Genomic DNA, 14,309 nt, shown 5'->3' on the forward strand with positions numbered 1-14,309 from the left:
TGTAAGAAGCAGGAGGAAAGTGGGAGAAGGAAGAAAAATAAGCTATTTCTCAATTCTCTAGGACATAGAGGTAGTGGATACATTACATTCCAACCAGTTAAAGAATTTCCTACAGTGCACATCCTCATAATAGCAAAAAAGATTAATTTGGAAAATGCTTTTAAATAAATCCATACTTCTTCAAAACAGAACGGTTTGCATTTAGAACAGAGTTTTCACAACCTGAAGTCTCTGAACAGGATCTGCCACCCATCAGGATGCATACCCATTGTCTAGCCTATGGTTTTGGAAGATATTTGGTAAAGCCCTCCTTAGAGGCAGACAAGGCCCCAATTTTAGAAGTATGCAATGTTATGGGAATAAGCAGGTACATGTATTTAATTCTTTTCTTTGAAGTCTTTTGGTAAATGTGCTCTTCCACACTATGCAGAACCTTTAAGCATACTATATACAGATTTTGGGATGAACTCTACTGATCTGAAATAATTGCTAAAGATAACCGAACAAGAACTTCCTGGATGTGTTCATCCAAACATCAATTTAGTGCAAAGCCTGTTCTGACAGCCATTACTAATTTAGCTTAATGCAAACAAAAATTATTCCTGAATTTTGTATCAAATATATCTGTAATATATTAGATACAATATGGTTAATTTTTGGCTCTGAAATGAACTAGCTTTTCTGAACACGCTTTAGTATTAATTAAAGAGCACTTCAAACTCTCAGAAAGGTGTGAGGTGAGCAACTGGATATGGTTTAAAAGCAAGCTACTTTATTCCAAATCATTTTTACCTCATCAATTTGCTCATGGATTTTCTCTTTGTTTCCACTGTCCCCTGTTTGTTTCTCCTCCTCTTCATCCTTGGGAAGTTGTTTTTTATCATCCTTGTTTCCAGTACTCAAATTGTCATCTTTTGCAACTAGCTCTGATTCCTCCTATTAACCAATAAATCCAAAGAAATTCAGTTATACTACATGCTTCTGAAAGCCCGAATAATAAGACAGCCCCCCCTACAAAAAACAAACCTAAATAACTTAGTATATATAAAAATTATCCCATTCCAAGACGAAGGAGCCTGCTATGCAAGGGAGTACCCTCTTTGAGCAATCTATAATTATCAGAGTCAATACAGAGAAATACACGAACTTATAACCTACTAGCCTAGACATATCTGGCAAACCTAGATGCAACTTACATCTGAAGTAAGCAGACATTTCAGATGGGAAACCCTGCATCCTAATTTCCATGCCAAGCAGCAGCTCACCATAGCACATATAAATTATAGTTGCTCTCCTGTAAGTAGATGAGAGCTGAAGCTCTTGAAGACTAACTGTAGAACAGTTAATCTAGTTGCGCCGATTTTGTCGTCTCTGCTTTCATGATATACAGCTCTCTGATAGTGCAATTAATTCCTCTTAGGCAGGGATTTCAAGGGATGCAGTTATGCAGTCTAGTGGCTCACTGCTGTTGGAAGGAGGAAGTCTTGCTCTCCCCATTTGCCTGCATGTTTTCTCCCTTTTCCCGGCTCCTACCTTTTCCCTTTGCTGATATTTACGCTGTTGCAGCTCTGATGCTTGTTAAACCCTTCTGCAAGCTGATGACCCAATGATCAAAACTAGCCTAAGAGACAGAGAGCTGTTTGTTTCATTTTTAGACTGTGTAGTGAGGAAAACTGGTTCACAGAACGGCAAAGGCAGGTGAAAGGGCATGCAGCCGAGCACAGGGTTCCCTCTCAAAACCAGCAAGTCATCAAAACCACAGCCTATATACAGATTCATGGTCCAGGTCATATCAAGCTGATGGAGTTCATTTCCTTCGATACCATTCTCCTCCACCCCTCTTCTCTTTACCTCATCCATTCCAGCTCCAGTTTCTTCTGTTTTACTACTAGCATCTTCATCATCATCCTCTTCATCTTCATCCCCCCAGAGCCTCTCATCAAGTTTATCATCAGCTTCAGCATTATCGAGATTTCCCATCTGCTTATCCAGCTCCTCTTCCTCATCTGATTTTTCACCATTTTCTATGTACAATGCCACAGTTCAGAATATATCTCAGTACAGAAGAAATAAAGCTTTGGGGGGGGGCAGGGAGGGAGGGGTAACTTCAGAAACAAACAAGCAGCCATGTTCCTTAACATCTTAAACTAAACTCATCACCCTATGCAGCCAATAGAAAGAGGGGGAAAGAGACACATATGCACTTTTATCCAGAAAAATATGGGCCTAACTATCTGATTTAAACTGTTCTTTTGGACATACCAATACATAAAACATTCTCTCCCTCAAGCTAATAGCTGTCAAGTGTCAAACGTGGATGACTTAAACTCTCCATTTCTTACCCTTCCTCCTCCACCATTTTCAAAGTGTTTTGGCATTACTGGGAGGGGCAAAACAGAGGTCCATTCCACTTATCCATTTATTAGTTCTGGAATATCTCTCTTCTTGTGCAGATGAATTTAGGATTGGATTGATTTATTATACTTTTTATGAGTTTGCCCTAGTGGAAGGACCAAACCTTTTTTCTCTTGTTCTCCATCATGCATTTTTCCTTCAAAGTCTTCTGACATTTCAATTGCATTGTCTTCTCCTTCAATGTCTGGTTTGGAATCTGGATCGTCTTTCTCCTTTTCTTTATCCTTTTGAAAAGTGTCTTCTACCTGAATTATTGATAAAGCTAAAAGTTACAATACATCTTGCCTAGCTATTAAAGCTTACAGAACCACAAAAGTATTTATAAACTTGGATGCAGAGATAAAAGACAACCTAAACTGGCGACTGAAAGCAACTTCATGCTTCCTTTACCTGAACATATCCATCATAGCTTGTTTTCCAGAACATACATTTCAAATTTAAGTCAAGCCGTGTTTTCATAAAGTTTGGTTAAAGCAAACACTATCACATCTGTTCAAGAGTAGGAATTGTCTTATCAGTCAGAATCCCTTAAAATATGAATTGTTAGCTCAGCTATAACCTGTAATAAGGTCATGTGAATGCTGCCTTCTGGCCATTTTAGTGGCAACTTTTCACTTCTTGTATGCAAATACCGGTACTGAAAAAAAAACATAATGCACGCGCAAGTAACTGAAGCAAGTCTTTAGAGGCCAGCCCAGAGCCAGCTGGACCAACTACTTTAGGCCTCATGTTAGCTTTCTTAATTCAGCATAGCTCCATGGAAAGTCACTGTAGGCATCTTTATGCTGCCACTACTAGAGCTTATTAGTCTTGAGAGTCCAAACAGACTCTCGTGAGCACCACTATTCGGCTTCTGCAAGTGAGCTGTCTCTCTGCCCAAATGTGTCACTTCCAATCAAGCCTTGCTAAACAAGCCAAAGTCTCATATTTTCCACGACTGCGTATTACTCCTTAAAACCAATAAGACCTTCAGTAATTATGTTCATCCTTTTTAATGGCTAAATTGGCCAAAATTGACACAAAGCCAGCATAAGTTACTTTTGACTGTGGAACAGTTGAAGTTGTTGCTCAAGTAAGAAACTCTAGTGAAATAGTTTCCAACAAAACAGCTAAAAATTGCTGCACTTATAATCACAAATACCAGGATATAAACCACTAATGCAAGTGATCAAAACATTATTTCTAAGTAACAAAAAGTAACTTTTCCTTGGCATGTATTTTATTTGGTCTCAGTTTTACTTGAATTAAACCAAAAATACACTTACCTGGTCTTCACTTTCTATTTTGTCGCTCACATCCTTCTTGCCTTCCCCATCTCCAATACCACCTTCCTCGTATTCGTGAAACTGTGTTGCTCCCTCTCCTGCTTCATCTTCAAGTAATTCTTTTGGCAGACAAAATCCCTACAAAGACAAACAGGCTTTCAAAGTCAATGCCACGAAAAATAAATATTCATTGATGATGAAAAGAATTCCAAAAGGTGTTATTACACTGAAGACACTCTTCCCCCATTTTAAACACATTGGGCTTGTTTCTGTAACATCTCTCCCTAGAAAGACTGAAATTTGCACAATTTGCTACTTAGATAGGTGTCAGTTCTAGAGAAGAATGAAAAAAAAGAAGAAATGAAAAAAGCATGTAAGAACCTTTAAAACTAGGTCATATCTTGCACTGGTGCCCGACAACACGTTTTCCCACAACATATTTTCTAACTACGCGAGCTACTGATCGCTCTACCGAAAGAGGCGACCAAAGAAGCGCCAAAAACATGTTTACATTTCAGTATTTACCAACTCTGCAGTAAAGCAAGCACATCTTTCAGCTTAGTTTCTACTTAAGACTTTTGTATATGTTATATATACGCTTACCATCTATCCACTGTTATTCCCTGATAACTTACCTTTTGGGCAAGCTCTGTAAATATGCTAGTTATGACAGAAAGCAATTTTCCAGTACTCCTGTGAGATGCCAGTGAAACTGTGAGGTAGAAGAGGATAAGGTCTGAATACTTGCACAGCATAGGTTTTAGGCGCACCAGTAAATAGCAGGACTGGTTGAAGAACTGCAGTTAAAACCAAAAAGAAGCTGTCAAACACAATTATGTACATACTGAGATGTGTCAGAGGGTGATAATACAGACTGAAAACACTAGCTCAAACCAGAAGTATTGGCAGGCACAGTTAATTACAATTTCCAAAGTTCCCAAAGCTTTTTCTAGCTTTCACATTTCACAAAAACAAACCCTTTTCCCTCTTACTAAAGGTACCTCTGTTTTTTCACTAAGAAATAATATCTACATTTGGCAACAATTTTTCACATCCTCGTAGTTCTAAGGTCCCTAAGGTTCTAAGGTATCAGACAATAAAGGAAAAGCACTGCATGTTTAACTGCTTAACTTCACAATTACAAACATTTGAGGCTCCAAAGTCCAAAACTGTTAGGAAGGGCAATTTTACCTTCTGTTTATCTGAGGTGTAGTCTTCCCCATAAGATTTCAGGTTCTCCAAGAGCTCTGAAACAGCTGAAATTATTTTCTGCACATGCAAAGAATCCACATCAGCAGAGAGATCTTCATCCAAAAGCTTAGTTAAATGTCCTGCTTTAAGCTTTTCAAATGAGGTTGCATCTTCTGTTGCAACACAGAAAAGCAAAAAATACAGGAATCAAATTAGATGTTCTAAAAAGAAGTTAAAGTAAGAAATCTACGAATTTCCATCCTATCTGTTTACGTGCATAACTCCTATTAAAACGGCAAATTTCCTGACTACTGGTACTTGTGCTAGACAGTACAAGGTTTTTTTTAGGCATGTATAATTTAAACTCTCCTTTCCCCTTGACTAAATTCACAAACTTACCATTTTCCTCTGGAGACTTTTCTTCATCTTTTCCATCTTCTTGTTTTCTCTCTATCAAACACTGGATGGCATACAGAACGACATGGATAACAGTTTCCGCTTGTGCCGAGAAGTGCTCCACAAACTCTTCATCTGACTCTTGATTTCCTTTTGAACCACAATACAACCAATTTTACACAGAAACACATTAAATTAGAGGTCACTGTCTCCCCCATGTAACAAATATTGCTTTGCATACTAAATTAAGTAGCCTGTTAAATGTGTTCAACTACATGGCTTTCAGGGGCATATGATACCTATTATAGAAACTCAGAAAATTTCACTAAACATGAAGAATCCTCACATACAGTTTTCAAACTTGCTCCTGAAACATTCGTATTACGATTTAGCTAGTCTATCATCAGCATTCAGTTTAACGCTCTGACATCAGACATGCCATGACAAAGAGTCCACAATTTTCACAGAATGGCTGAGGTTGGAAGGCATATCTGGAGATCATCTAGTCCAACCTCCCTGCTCAAGCAGCGTCACCTAGAGCATATTTCCCAGGGTCACATCCAGACGGCTTTCGAATATCTCCAGGGAAGGAGACTCCACTACCTCTCTGGGCAACCTGTTCCAGTGCTCTGTCACCCCCACAGCAAAGAAGCTTTTCCTCATGTTCAGGCAGAACTGCCTGTGTTGCAGTTTCTGCCCGTTGCCTCTCGTCCTGTCACTGGGCACCACGGAGAAGAGGCTGGCCCCGTCCTCTCGACACCCTCCCTTCAGATACTTGTACACATCGATCAGATCGCCTCTCAGTCTTGTCTTCTCTTCTCCAGGCTGAACAGGCCCAGCTCTCGCAGCCTTTCCTCATAGGAGAGGTGCTCCAGTCCCCTCAGCATCTTCGTAGCCCTCCCCTGGACTCTCTCCAGTAGCGCCAGGTCTCTCTGGTACTGGGGAGCCCAGAACTGGACACAGCACTCCAGGGGAGGCCTCCCCAGGGCTGAGCAGAGGAGCGAGATCACCTCCCTCCACCTGCTGGCAACACTCTGCCTCAGGCACCCCAGCATACCCTTGGCCTTCCTGGCCACAGGAACACATTGCTGGCTCCTGGTCAACTGGTTGTCCACCAGCACTCCCAGGTCCTTCTCGGCAGAGCTGCTTTCCAGCAGGTCAGCCCCCAGCCTGGACTGGTGCCTGGGGTTCGTCCTCCCCACGTGCAGGACACTGCCCTTGCCTATGCTGAACTGCAGGAGGTTCCTCTCTGCCCAACTCTCCAGCCTGTCCAGGTCCCTTTGAATGGCCCTTACAGCCTTCTGCTGTGTCAGACACTCCTCCCAGTTTTGGATCATCTGCAAACTTGCTGAGGGTGCACTCTGTCCCTTCATCCAGGTCATCGATGAATACGTTGAACAAGACTGGACCCAGTATCTTTAGCTAAAATTTTAGCCAAGTACGCTCATTTTTCATCAGCTACTTAGCTAAAATTTTAGCTAAAAATTCTCACTTTACTAGTGTTAAAATCAGGCGAAATAATTCTGGATAGAAATCAGCTTCGTGGAAAAGGATCTCAGGGTCCTGGTGGACAACAGCCTGAACAGGAGCCAAGAGTACCCATGGTTGTATTAGCAAGAGGGAAGTGATTATTCCCCTCTATTTGGCACCTGGGAGGTACAGCTGGAGTACTGTGCCTTGTTTTAGGCTCCCCATTACAAGAAAGACTTCAGCATACTGGAGAGAGTTTTGCAGAGGGCTGCCAAGATGGCTGGTAAAGGGAGCACGTGCTGTTCAAGAAGAGGCAGAGAAGTGGATTTGTTCATCCTTAAGAAGAGAAGGTAAAGGTGGTGGTGGTGGTGGTGGGGAATCTCACTGCTGTCTGTCAACAGGAGGGTGCTGAGAAGATGGAGCCAAGCTTGTCTTGGAGGTAAAGAGTGGAAGAATGAAAGACAACAGACAGGCTGGAACAAGAGAAATTCTAACTTGTTTGTTGGTCAAACACTGGACCAGGCTGCCAAGAAAAGGTGTGGCTGGAGTTATTCAAAACTCAGCTGGGCACACTCATGATCAGCCTGCTCTAACTGACTCAACTCTGAGCAGGAGGTCATGCTACCATGATCTCTCGAGGTCTTTTCTAACTTTCATGCTTGTCTGACTGTAACAATTAACAGGGTCATGATAGTACTCATCAACTGATAATATTCAACTTTTCAGTGTTTTCTCCTGCATTAGTACTTACTTAGAGAAAATTTCGACAATACAGACAAGCACTGTGCAATTTTTGCTACATAGTTCTACTAAAGTTTCCTTGCTAATCCTGACCTCCAACTACAGTCTAAAAATCTGTCATGAACAGTGACTAAAGGCAAAAAATATTATTGCACAAGTTAAGTTTGGACTAAACTTGGCAAGTTGGAATTTCATCAAGGGTTTTTGGGCATCTAATTTAATATGGAGCAGTCTTCTGCACTAACCAAGCTAATTAATCCTTTACATTCTTATTTAAATTTCAAAATTGGAAAAGAAGAACCGTCCTTACCACCACAATTTGACATGGAACCAAGAAGCTGTGTTCTCCAGGCTGTGAAGTCTACAGATGTATTAATAACTTCCTCTTGGATATATTTCAGGCTCTTGATTAGTGCCATCCCATTTGCAGCTTGCCTGCCTTCCCCATTTGGGAGAAATAGAGATTCTACGCTCTGTAACTGAGTTGAGACTTCCAGCAAACAACTCAAAGCTGACGCGCAAACCTCAAAATCTCTCCTGTAACAAGAAATATACCATAATACTGAGAGAAGAAAGTACACCTCAACTTCAGATCTTCATCTGAAACTTATCAAATAAAAGCTTTACAACAAGCACAAAGTGCCACCTTCAGACAACTTCAAACAGTTTGAGTGTTAAGTGAAAACGGAGCATGTACTTTTTGGTCTTTACAAGCTAACAGGCCTTACAAAACAACAACAAAAAAAAACAAAACCAAATGAAAACAGAAACAAAACCAAACTCTAGGATGTTTACACTTGAAATTCTCATCATTATCTAATTAAATAAATAAGGAGCTACAAGGATGAAATCCCAGAAGACCAAAAACAAAAATAAAGACGCTAAGATGGATCAATTTTCGTCTGACTTGTCAGTGGGGTGGGGGAGGAGACATGCATTTGTTTGAAAAGCCAGACTGCATTTTGAAAGGAAAAACAAACAGAAACAAGTTTTTAGTGCATCTGAACAATATATTTTATAATACACATAGGCAAACATTTTCAGGATGACTTTACGCATCTTAAGTGAACATACAGCGTACAGAAATCGAGTTTTACACACGAACAGAACTCACCAGGAATAAAATAAGGTCTCACATGACTGTTGTCTTATTTTGTCCACATCTGCTTTCATTGCCTTCACGTTTGCCAGCATCGCAGTCAATTTTGTAGCTAGCTGCAGCCATAACTGATCCTTATGTTGCATCCTGCATCCAGGAGGCAGTTGCTCTGTTGTTACTGGAGATGGGTATTTTAGCTCTGAGGGAATTAGATCAGGTATTCCCGTAAGAATATTTCCCAAGGTCTGCTCAGGTCTTGTACTTTGAAGAATGTTTGTTTTGCCATCTGTCCTTTCATTGTCACTACACTTCATTGATTGTTCTTTTGGGCAGCACTGTATAAACCAAGAGAGCTCCTCAAGAACCATCACACACTGCATGGAAAGTTGTTGCAGTCTGTCAGTCCACTGTTGAAAATTGTCTTGAGGAGGAAATGCTACTTTGTATTCTCTGTCAGCAGTCAATCTAGAATCTATCTCTTGTATACAACTCAGGAGGTTCCTGGTTAGGAACACAGAAGGAAAAAAGTTACATAAATCCAATGATTGAGATTTACATTATACTTCCCTTTTAAAAGCTCAACCCTGAGAGTAAGTCCATAAAAACCCTTGATTATACGAGCCCAGTGGAAGTCAAACTTTTTCTGGAAAAGCTAGCACATAAGACACTGGAATAGCCTCTTTTTTTTTTTTTTTAAATAAGATAAGCTTTATCTAATTGTTAAACTTTTCTCTCCATTGCCTAAGTTTGAGACATCCCGAGAACAAGGTTTAGCGAGATTTTGCATAATCAACACAATCCTTTCAAACAATCCTTAGACTCCTGGCCTGATCCTCAAATATTGCTCATTTTCCTCCATTATACAAACAAATTAGATTCTAAGAGATCATCATTTTCCCAATGCTGTATAACAGATAGTTTATGACAAATGATTAGATGAATCTCATGTGCAGTAAGCCTTGGCAATGCAGCTAAGCATCTCAGCACTTTTAACATTCCTACAACGGTAAGGAGATATATATATTAACATTCCTTGGTCTAACATAAATTTCACACCATGAATCTCCAATTGAGATCAAACACTGTACAAAAGGAATAGTCCCTGATGCAATCTCAATAAGTTTTATGGTTTACTTTAGCAAGGAATGCATACATTCAGCAGAACAGTGGAGCTGACAGTGTAACAGATAAGCAACAGAATGGAAAATCACAAGCAAGAAAGATTTACTATATGCTTTTCCTTTTCAATACAAGTCTAATATGTCTCCCCAGGAAACAAACAAACAAAAACAAATTTAAACTTTTTCAGAATTTTTCTTCACAAGCTGTTGAGGTTTCTTCATGTTGGCCTAAAATGCCAACCAGATCATCTATTAGCTCCACACCAAACCAAACCTGAATGAAGTCAAAATTAACTTATATAACACAGCTCTCCCAATACTAAATTGGAGAGATTTGACAGTCTAAAGGTTTAACTGTGCAATTATTACAGTAATTATTTCATGGTCGTCAGGTGGTCTTCAGGTGCCTAACTCATGTTCCCCCCATTATTTTGATTCCAGAATGCTGGCTGCACTGACAGGATAAACAGAATCACAGAATGGCTGAGGTTGGAAGGGACCTCTGGAGATCATCTAGTCCAACCTCCCTGCTCAAGCAGCGTCACCTAGAGCATATTTCCCAGGGTCACATCCAGACGGGTTTCGAATATCTCCAGGGAAGGAGACTCCACTACCTCTCTGGGCAACCTGTTCCAGTGCTCTGTCACCCCCACAGCAAAGAAGCTTTTCCTCATGTTCAGGCAGAACTGCCTGTGTTGCCGTTTCTGCCCGTTGCCTCTCGTCCTGTCGCTGGGCACCACGGAGAAGAGGCTGGCCTCATCCTCTCGACACCCTCCCTTCAGATACTTGTACACATCGATCAGATCGCCTCTCAGTCTTGTCTTCTCTTCTCCAGGCTGAACAGGCCCAGCTCTCGCAGCCTTTCCTCATAGGAGAGGTGCTCCAGTCCCCTCAGCATCTTCGTAGCCCTCCGCTGGACTCTCTCCAGTAGCGCCAGGTCTCTCTGGTACTGGGGAGCCCAGAACTGGACACAGCACTCCAGGTGAGGCCTCCCCAGGGCTGAGCAGAGGGGCAGGATCACCTCCCTCCACCTGCTGGCAACACTCTGCCTCAGGCACCCCAGCATCCCATTGGCCTTCTTGGCCACGAGGGCACATTGCTGGCTCATGCTTAACTTGTTGTCCACTAGGACTCCCAGGTCCTTCTCGGCAGAGCTACTTTCCAGCAGGTCAACCCCCAGCCTAAAAAAAAAACGACATCTAAAAACTATTTTTTCTTTTCTGTTGAAGGATTGGGATTTGAATTTCTTCTACTTTATCATTTTCCATCTTTCTTAAACTGAATTGCTTACTGCTAAACTCCTTTCCGAGATCTAACATAAGGCTGTAATAATGACATACAAAAATACCTCAGTATGATCCACTGTTCTGTCAAGGCAGTAAGAGATCTTCTCTGTCTGACAAGCATCTTCATGAGGTGTGAAGTGAATCCCTTGCATCGTTCAACGCTACCCAGTCCAATGTCCTACAGAAAACAAATACAGAGAAAGGGAAGGGAACAGTTAAATGAAACAAGCAGATCAAGTGACATCAATGGTTTTCAGGCCTCCATTTCATTTCACTGAGCAGATCAGAAGCTCATGGTTTAACTGAATAAGTCTTAAAATGTAGACAAAAAGTACAGTTGTTATTTCCACTGCCTTCATTTCTGTGCATCCTCTATCTTTCAAATATATTGCACACAAATTTGATTTTCAGGTAGCTTCCACTACAATCATATTAAATTGCACCTCAATGCAGCAATCCTCTCTGTGAATTCAGTGCCAAGAAATAAAACTACCTTACAAAATGCTAATTAAAATCCAAAGAGGATATATTAGCTTAAGTTTTCACATGTATGACTACTGCTAAAAATCTCTTCCACAATTCATTTTTCTAGATGTATTTATTGACAATTACTTTCATGCCTTTTTGATGGAAGGATCCTGAACTAAAACTTAGAACACATGAGCACAGCAGGTAGCAAAACTGATCACATCTGTGTCCAATTGCTTATGCTATTATCTGCTGTGACATCTGTTAGGCTCATGCTGTTTAAAAATCAAATCAAATCAAATCAAATCAAGCTAGCACGGCGGGGAGGGGAGAGGGGAGGTGGTCAAGTATGGTCAGAGGAAGATCATCTGGAAGAGATCCCTGTTTTCTCAGCATATTGGAAGTAATACTAATTTGGCAGAATTCATTTGTTCCCCCTACTGATTTCAGACCAAGTACTTTTCCTGTTCAACTTAGGCTCCAGCTATGTTCAGTTATAAATCTCAGAGGATTTTTCACGAGCCTGAACTAACCTAGATTTTGTTCTTCTAACATTCATCGATTCAGCATTTTATGGGTTTCCCTCAGACACAAAATAAAGCAGTAATTTGGGATCTGTTGAGATGAAAGATATTAGTCATTGCACAAATTATTAGCTCAGTTCACTAAATTGAAATGCTAAAATGACAGGTTTTGGACTGCCGCACTTAAGAGTTGCTCCCCAAAATATTTTGTATTACATTACAGAAAATAGTGTTCTCGTGTTATCCTTTTACTACTGGAAAATAAAATCCCAATTCAAAGTGATAAAATAAAATTAACCTAAGCAGGATTTCTGGCTTTAGCTTGATGTTTTACCTTGGCAGGTGCTAACAGCACTGTCTGAAGCCTAGAGTGGCGTGCAAGCGACCGATAGAAGTACTTCTGGCATCCATCCCAGGCAGATGAGATCTCTGTCAGCAACCTGACAAAGTTTGATATTAGAAAGGTACATAATTTCAGTATCTCAAAACACTGGAAACACCAGGCTAGCTCTTCAATCTCTGAGAAATTTGCTATGAATTTGTTATTTTGGAGTCAAAATGGTCTCATATTCCTTCACTTACCCCGCAAGTATTCTAGTCCTAAGAAAACACTTAATTTTTTAAATAAACCCTCTGGAAACTTAGAGCAGCAACAGTACCAGAACGTCTACCTTCTAATATCATCTAGCACTTAAATAGTAAATTTTTTATGCAGCTAAATCCAGTTTGATAAGGAAGCCTTTGTTTTGGGCTTGATGAAGAGACAAGCTAAACCCTTACATCTGAAAAGGTCAGTAATCAGCACGTCTCAATGACATAAAATTACCTACTGCCTGAAAAACACTACATAAACATCTGAAAGAACATCTTCGTGATAAGCAGGTTATTCCATAAATACCTACTTTGAAGTCTATGTATGTTCTCCTGAAATATTCCATTAGCCAATGATGAAGATCGCAAAATAGACTAAATAACCCCTGTAAATTACAGCTTATCTTTAATGGAAACAGTTAACAGTCTACATTCTAATATGATGCTAGCAAAGCTTCCCAAGCAGAGTTGGAAGTTCTCATAGAGTTTTCAAATGTACAATTAAAGAAAAAAAAATCTGTTCTATAGAACAGATAGATAATAAACAGTTGTATGTGCCAGTACAGTATGTACTAGATTTCCAAACTGAGAAGCAATCTTTAAAAAAACCCCAAAAAAACCCACACAAACACCCATCCAACCACACACCCAAAAACTAAACCAAGCCCCTCCAAATTGCCCAACCTCCCCAACGCAAAGCCAAGACCCTCCAGAAAACCCCAAATCACTCAAAACTCCCAAGACCCCCCCCCCCCAAACCAGCAAAACATCCCAAAACTAGCAAAACCCAAAGAACCCTGTATATATCTTTAAAACCCTAAAGGACTCAAAGTCCAGAAAGGTCAATCTAAATCCACATGCAACTAATTCTGTGAATCATAGCGACAGTTTATACAATCTAAAGATGAGAAACGCTTGTACATACATGGTATCTAGTTCATGTGTACAATTCACTACAGTTAATGCACTGTGCAAGTCCAGTGGAAGCAGGCAGAGTATTTCATGATAGTCTTTTGAACGGGACCAAGACAGACCTTTCCGGTATGACAAGCCTGGAACAACATTTGAACATACATCTTTTTATGCCCTCATTCTTTTATATGAAAAGTGACACCAATAACTGATATTAAGATATGAAAGCTACTAATGTTTCTGATCTTGACGACTGTTTGAACATTTCATGTGTTCTCCTAATGGGAGGACACATAATACGCAACTGAAATAAGACTAAGCATAGGCATGCGTGGATAAAACAGGTTGGTGGTAGCAGCAGAAAAAAACAAAAGCCTGAACCTATCAAGCAAACGCTACAGTGTGAAATAAAACCAAAGAGAAAGTTACAGATACATACTTTTTAAACTCAGCCCTCGGGCTATTATCTTAGCTATTTTCAAAATTGGATTAAACATAGTAATTTACCCCAAAATTCTCAGGATACTCATTTCAAAGTATCCTGAAGGAAAGTGGAGAACGTAACAAACACTCATTAGTTACCTAGAGTACGTTGCCTTTCCTCCCAAATAAAACTGAGAATGAGTCTTAAGAGTAACACTTTTCTACTCATGTTCCTCTTACAAAAGCAGAATTAAGGGATCACCACCTCATTTTTAGATATGAAACAGCTGATGAATTAAGAAAGATACAGGTATGACCTGAAATCAAAGGCAGAACCTGATGAAGAATCCAAGAACAATGTGTCAATTAAATCATTGCAATATATCCTCCCTCCACCATACACCTCA

At 40.2% G+C, this 14,309-nt stretch overlaps 1 protein-coding gene across 3 annotated transcripts in view; it reads right to left on the reverse strand.

The window, feature by feature from the left end:
• MDN1 (midasin AAA ATPase 1) overlaps positions 1-14,309 on the reverse strand; it is a 113,641-nt gene that overhangs the window by 18,528 nt on the left and 80,804 nt on the right. For all 3 annotated transcript variants that reach the window (XM_068937775.1, XM_009668368.2, XM_068937776.1), the window contains 12 exons: positions 13,493-13,619; positions 12,311-12,416; positions 11,047-11,162; positions 8,593-9,078; positions 7,789-8,015; positions 5,271-5,417; positions 4,872-5,044; positions 4,316-4,477; positions 3,681-3,818; positions 2,519-2,660; positions 1,852-2,024; positions 793-936 (listed from right to left, as the gene is read on the reverse strand). In XM_068937775.1, coding sequence (XP_068793876.1) covers positions 793-936; positions 1,852-2,024; positions 2,519-2,660; positions 3,681-3,818; positions 4,316-4,477; positions 4,872-5,044; positions 5,271-5,417; positions 7,789-8,015; positions 8,593-9,078; positions 11,047-11,162; positions 12,311-12,416; positions 13,493-13,619 — 2,141 coding nt within the window. The remainder of the gene's footprint in view (positions 1-792; positions 937-1,851; positions 2,025-2,518; positions 2,661-3,680; positions 3,819-4,315; positions 4,478-4,871; positions 5,045-5,270; positions 5,418-7,788; positions 8,016-8,592; positions 9,079-11,046; positions 11,163-12,310; positions 12,417-13,492; positions 13,620-14,309) is intronic.

Source organism: Struthio camelus, chromosome 3 (genome assembly GCF_040807025.1).
Source record: "Struthio camelus isolate bStrCam1 chromosome 3, bStrCam1.hap1, whole genome shotgun sequence".
NCBI classification, from domain to species: domain Eukaryota; kingdom Metazoa; phylum Chordata; class Aves; order Struthioniformes; family Struthionidae; genus Struthio; species Struthio camelus.